We start from the raw sequence: 6,722 nt of genomic DNA on the forward strand, positions 1-6,722 counted from the left end.
GATGAGCCCCTCAGGTCGGAAGGTGTCCAATATACTACTGGGGAAGAGCAGAGGGTATTTCCAAGTAGTGCCAGAAAGAGTGAAGCAGCTGGGCCAAAGCCGAAAGGACACTCAGCTGTGGATGTGTCTGGGGGTGAAAAGAAAATCCGATGCTGTAAAGAACAATATTGTTTAGGAACCTGGAATGTCAGATCAATGAATCAAGGTAAGTTGGAGGTGGTCAAACATGAGATGGCAAGATTGAACATCGACATCTTGGGAATCAGTGAACTAAAATGGACAGGCATGGGCGAATTTAATTCAGGTGACCATCATATCTACTATTGTGGGCAAGAATCCCTTAGAAGAAATGGAGTAGCACTCATAGTCAACAAAAGGGTGGGAAAAGCAGTACTGGGGTACAATCTTAAAAACGATAGAATGATCTCAGTACGAATCCAAGGCAAACCATTCAACATCACAGTAATTCAAGTCTATGCCCCAACCACTGATGCCGAAGAAGCTGAGGTTGATCGGTTCTATGAAGACCTACAACACCTTCTAGAACTAACACCAAAAAAAGATGTCCTCTTCATCATAGGGGATTGGAATGCTAAAGTAGGAAGTCAAGAAATCACCGGGATAACAGGCAAGCATGGCCTTGGTGTACAAAATGAAGCAGGACAAAGGCTAATAGAGTTTTGCCAAGAGAACACGCTGATCATAGCAAACACTCTTTTCCAACAGCACAAGAGATGACTCTACACATGGACATCACCAGATGGTCAATATCGAAATCAGATTGATTATGTCCTTTGCAGCCAAAGATGGAGAAGCTCCATACAGTCAGTAAAAACAAGACCTGGAGCTGACTGTGGCTCAGATCATGAGCTGCTTCTTGCAAAATTTCGGCTTAAATTGAAGAACGTAGGGAAAACCACTAAACCATTCAGGTATGACCTAAATCATATCCCTGATGAATATACAGTGGAGGTGAGAAATAGATTTCAGGGATTAGACCTGATAGACAGAGTGCCTGAGGAACTATGGATGGAGGTCCGTAACATTGTTCAGGAGGCAGCAACGAAATCCATCCCAAAGAAAAAGAAATGCAAGAAAGCCAAGTGGCTGTCTGAGGAGGCTTTACAAGTAGCTGAGGAAAGAAGAGAAGCGAAAAGCAAGGGAGAAAGGGGAAGATATATCCAACTGAATGCAGAGTTCCAGAGAATAGCAAGGAGATACAAGAAGGCCTTCTTAAATGAACAATGCAAAGAAATCGAGGAAAACAACAGAATGGGAAAGACTAGAGATCTCTTCAAGAAAATCGGAGATCTCAAGGGAACGTTTTGTGCAAAGACTGGCATGATAAAGGACAAAGAAGGCAGGGACCTAACAGAAGCAGATGAGATTAAGAAGAGGTGGCAAGAATACACAGAAGAACTATACAGGAAAGATCTGAATGTCCCTGATAGCCATGATAGTGCGGTCACTGAACTTGAGCCGGACATCCTAGAAAGTGAAGTCAAGTGGGCCTTAGGAAGCATTACTAACAACAAAGCTAGTGGAGATGACAGTATTCCAGCTGAGCTATTTAAAATCCTAAAAGATGATGCTGTTAAAGTGCTGCATTCAATATGACAACAAATTTGGAACACTCAACAATGGCCGCAAGACTGGAAAAGGTCAGTTTACATTCCAATTCCAAAGAAGGGCAACGCCAAAGAGTGTTCAAACTACTGCACAATTGCGCTCATTTCACATGCCAGCAAGGTGATGCTCAAAATCCTACAAGCTAGGCTTCAGCAGTATGCGAACCGAGAACTACCGGAAGTACAAGCTGGGTTTCGAAGAGGCAGATCAAATCGCCAACATTCGCTGGATCATGGAGAAAGCAAGAGAATTCCAGAAAAACGTCTATTTCTGCTTCATTGACTACGCTAAAGCCTTTGATTGTGTGGATAACAACAAACTCTGGCAAATTCTTAAAGTGATGGGAGTACCAGACCACCTTACTTGTCTCCTGAGAAACCTGTACGAGGGTCAAGAAGCAACAGTAAGAACCAGACATGGAACAACCGAGTGGTTCAAAATTGGGAAAGGAGTACAACAAGGCTGCATATTGTCACCCTGCTTATTTAACTTATATGCAGAGTACATCATGAGAAATGCAGGGTTGGATGAATCACAGGTCGGAATTAAGATTGCTGGGAGAATTATCAACAACCTCCGATATGCAGACGATACCACCCTAATGGCAGAAAGTGAAGAGGATCTCAAGAGCCTCTTGTTGAGGGTGAAAGAGGAGAGTGCAAAAGCTGGTTTGAAACTCAACATTAAAAAAACGAAGATCATGGCATCTGGCCTCATCACTTCCTGGCATATAGAAGGGGAAGAAATGGAAGCAGTGACAGATTTTACTTTCTTGGGTTCCAAGATCACCGCAGACGGTGACTGTAGCCATGAAATTAAAAGACGCTTGCTCCTTGGGAGGAAAGCTATGGCCAACCTAGACAGCATAGTAAGAAGCAGAGACATCACCTTGCCGACAAAGGTCCGTCTAATCAAAGCTATGGTTTTCCCAGTAGTAATGTATGGCTGTGAGAGCTGGACTATAAGGAAGGCTGAGCGCTGAAGAATTGATGCTTTCGAACTGTGGTGCTGGAGAAGACTCTTACGAGTCCCCTGGACTGCAAGGAGGTCAAATCAGTCAATCCTAAAGGAAATCAACCCTGAGTGCTCATTGGAAGGACAGATACTGAAGCTGAAGCTCAAATATTTTGGCCACCTAATGTGAAGAGAAAACTCTCTGGAAAAGACCCTGATGCTGGGAAAGACTGAAGGCAAAAGGAGAAGGGGACGGCAGAGGATGAAATGGCTAGATAGCATCACCGATGCAATGAATATGAACTTGAGCACACTCCGGGAGAGAGCGGAGGACAGGAAGGCCTGGCGTGCTATGGTCCATGGGGTCACGAAGAGTCGGACACGACTGAACAACAACAACTAGGAGCTGTCCGTCTGGGAGCACCCCAGGTTTCTTTGGGAATCAGTGTCAGTCATTCCGGACACTCCATGACAAGATAGCACTCCCACTCTAAAAGGTCATGACAGAGCAAAACTGAGGAGAATTTACGAGACAGATATAATTCACGCTTTAGGCCCTGCATGAACTCGGATATGTGAAGGACAGAAGGTTTCCACTTCACAATAACTCCAGAAAGCTAAGGAAGCCATAGTAGCATAGTATTCAAACCATCACATGAGAACTGACTTTCCTGTAGTTTTGACTTGACTTCAGCTTGTGTTAAGGAGATGCTGTGTATAAATAAGCTGGACCAGGCCAGGCCCCATTCCTGAACCCTGCTCCCATGATTGGACTCCCTTGTCTTCTTCTCTAACTGCCCAGCTATGCCTGATGTTCCATCCCCAGTTCATATCTCCTCCTGCCAGTGCTTCCAGATGAACTGGTTTGAGCCCTGGAAGGTTCAGAACTCTCTAGAACTGATGTTGGGATGGTCCTCCCAATACTTGATCCGCCTTTTTGTTCCTGAGTGTATTCCTGCAAGGTGGCTTGGTTCGTTACACCCAACATCACTACCCTTAAAATTAATCATGGATTAAAGAGTACAAAATTTTAAAACCCACAACTTATTAGTGTGCTTCCCCACACAGAGTTGCTTCATGAGAGTATTCTTTTCCATGAGAAATACCATTTGCATCGAGTAAATACTTCTGTTGAAACAACTCTAATAAGTATCTTCAATTACCGCCTTACTGAGCCTGAGTTAGTACTATAAGGCTATTGAGAATTCGAAAACAGTTACAGACAGACAAACGTATCAAAAATTCAAGTAGAATTCATTGCACAATTTACTTGGCATAAGTATGGCAAGCTGGCATTGTTTGTGGGGTCTCGAAGAGAGATGAGGATAAATAAAGACAATATTTCACTTTTCCAGGAGGAGGAGGGAAGCTGCCCCTTCGTGCTCTTGCAGAATGTCTGAAAATGATTCCAAAAGAGAAGCAGAGTAGCAAAAGCACAGTCCAATGGCATCATGTCAATGCCGCAAATGAGAACCAGCCTCATCTTTGACGTTCAGTTCAGCAAGTCAGTGCTTGAGCTTTATCTGAGAGGATAGCAATGATGGATGTCATAACATGTCTCAGTGGCACCACCCCTATTAAATAGCAAATGCCTTAGAGTCGGCAAGTTTGCAATGGAGGATCAGTTTAAACCACCACCAACTGAATCCACCCTAAGTCCAATCAAGAATTCCTGGGAGATGTAGATCAGTGAAAAGGCTTGGGACAAAGACTTCAGGGTACTGTCACAAATCTACAAATCCCAGGGTTCTGTGCAGAAGTCATAATGATTAAATGAGGTTTAAATGTGTAGGGTTAGGTATACTTTGATTAGATTTAGCCTCCAGCTCTTCCAAAGAATGCCAGGAAGTAGCCAAAAGCTTGTTTATTGTTTATTTTGAAATGGAGCAATCTCCTTCCTGAATGATAATGGACTCAATGCAAGAAAGAAGCTTTGAAAGAAGCTCTTCAGGACATGTCAGGCCATTCACTTAAAAATGAGTTGAACTGGATGAGCTAGAACTCAGATTGACAGGATTTCAACAGCTCAACTGCAGGTCTTAGGCATAACAGAGAATCTTCCCTTTCTCTTGCCCCCACGGAAAACAAGTCACACTGACAAGTCATCTGACCGAGCCTTACTGCTGGTGCGGCTGGTTTTGCTGAGCCTGCATTTCTCATGGAAGTAGCCATTGGGCAGCAGGCCGGGCGCAGAACTATTGTTGGTCTCAGGATTCTGTGTATAGTTAACTTGGATAAATGGGCGTTCTCCAACGGCGTCATCTTGGTTGTGAACCATCTCGGTAGCAAAGTTGGCTGTGTTCTGCTGAGAGGCCATTTTGTTATTGAAGGGGCTGATATATTTCCCTGCAGGGTTGGCCAAACACTGATTAAAATCAGGAGGAGGGGTGCAGCTTTGCTCTACCTTGGCTTCGGAGTCTGCCTCTAGTTTGCTGCTGGCTGAGCTTTGGCTGTTTTTACAGGAGCGGGAGAACTTCCGCTTGGCTTTTTTCCATCCCAAGTGATATAGCTCAGCCAGGCTTAAGAAGAGGGACAGGCCAGCCACAGCAAGCATGAAGACAATAAAGATGTTCTTCTCTGTCGGCCGAGAAACATAGCAGTTGACTAGCTGAGGGCAGGGCTGCCGGTTACAAACATAGAGGGTCTCAAGGAAGATGCCATAGAGCATGTACTGCCCTACAATGAAGGCTACTTCCATGGTGGTGCGGATTAAAATGCTGCAGACATAGGTGTTCAGCAAAGTGCCTTGAAGAATGATCCTCCCACTGGGCTCATCCCAGCAGGACAGCTCAGCCTTCTCTGGCGCTGGGTACTCCTGCTGGTGAAAAGCATCGCTCTTGTTCTGGATCACCTTGGATCCTTCTTTGGCCTCTTTAAGTCTTCTCTTCTCCTCCATGCGCACGGTGTGCATTGCATGGCCCATGTACAACAGGGAAGGGGTGGAGACAAAGATAATCTGAAGGACCCAGTACCTGATGTGGGAGATGGGGAAAGCTTTGTCATAGCAGACGTTCTCACAACCAGGCTGCCGGGTGTCGCACATGAAGTCAGACTGTTCGTCTCCCCAGGAGGACTCTGCTGCTGTGCCCAGGACAAGCATTCGGAAGATGAAGAGCACAGTCAACCACACTTTCCCCACCACCGTGGAATGCTTGTGGACTTCCTCCAGGAATTCTCCCAGGAAGCTCCAGTCACCCATTTTTGCTCAATAGGGAGACTGACCTCTGGAGAAAGAGAGCAAGAAAAAGTGAATTATAGTGAAGAAGAAATGATTACCACCCCATAGCACTTTGCTTCAAAAGGAGTGGCATTGAATAGGCTTAAAAACTGCCACAAAACTAAGCATGGAAGCAGATAAAGGCAATTTCTCTCTGAACAAAGTATTACATTACTCCATTACAGTATAGCAAAGTGGAACAACCCAGTCAAAACACCTTGATAAAGAAATGCCTCATCTACATTCAACCTCATCAGCCTATTTATCTAATCTCAGCTTCATTTATTTATATTCTCCCATCCACCCACCCACACACACACACACACACGTTAATCAGCATGAAGCTGCTTAACAGCTTCATCCTATTCATGTCTCCTCAGAAGTAAGTTCAATGGGGCTTACTTCCAGGAAATTGGGCACAGAATGGCAGCTTAAACTTGCAGGATAGCTTGAAGGCTCTTGTGCGGGCAGCATTCAGAGCTACTCTGGCTGAATCTACACATAGCAGTTATACTGTTACCATACCGTTATCGTAACTATTGGTACACATGACACCAATGGGCACCAATAGGTATGATAATGGTATAAAACTGCTATGTGTAGATTCAGCCTATGCTATCTTATCAGTCTACCGTTTGACCACTGCAGTTCCATGCCATCCTCAAAAATAGTCATTTATAGTGGAGCCTTTGGCCCCCTTGCAGTTTACTCATTATCACAACATGTACAATCCTTTGCTGGTAGGGGAAAGTTTGGTAAGATTTATAAACTGGTCTAAATACTGCAGTGTCCTATGCTGGTAATTGTACTGAATGTGTTCTATACAATGTGTCTGTATGCATATGTTTGTTTACTTTTGGGCATACATTTTCTACACTAGACCATGTCCCTTGCACTAGACCACTGAGGAAAGCTGTACGTC

At 44.5% G+C, this 6,722-nt stretch overlaps 1 protein-coding gene across 1 annotated transcript; it reads right to left on the bottom strand.

Annotated features, from left to right (window-relative positions):
• Positions 1–4,672: 4,672 nt before the first annotated feature.
• GJA5 (gap junction protein alpha 5) lies at positions 4,673–5,782 on the bottom strand. The gene has a single exon (XM_084841694.1). The coding sequence runs from the start codon at positions 5,780–5,782 to the stop codon at positions 4,673–4,675; it is 1,110 nt and encodes a 369-aa protein (XP_084697820.1).
• Between the last annotated feature and the right edge of the window lie 940 nt (positions 5,783–6,722).

Source organism: Heloderma suspectum, chromosome 3, assembly GCF_057233095.1.
Source record: "Heloderma suspectum isolate Gila_16-S chromosome 3, 16-S_ref, whole genome shotgun sequence".
Classification (NCBI taxonomy): Eukaryota; Metazoa; Chordata; class Lepidosauria; order Squamata; family Helodermatidae; genus Heloderma; species Heloderma suspectum.

Coding starts and splice junctions, on each gene's coding strand:
- GJA5 (XM_084841694.1), bottom strand. CDS start 5,782: ATGGGTGACTGGAGCTTCCTGGGAGAATTCCTGGAGGAAGTCCACAAG.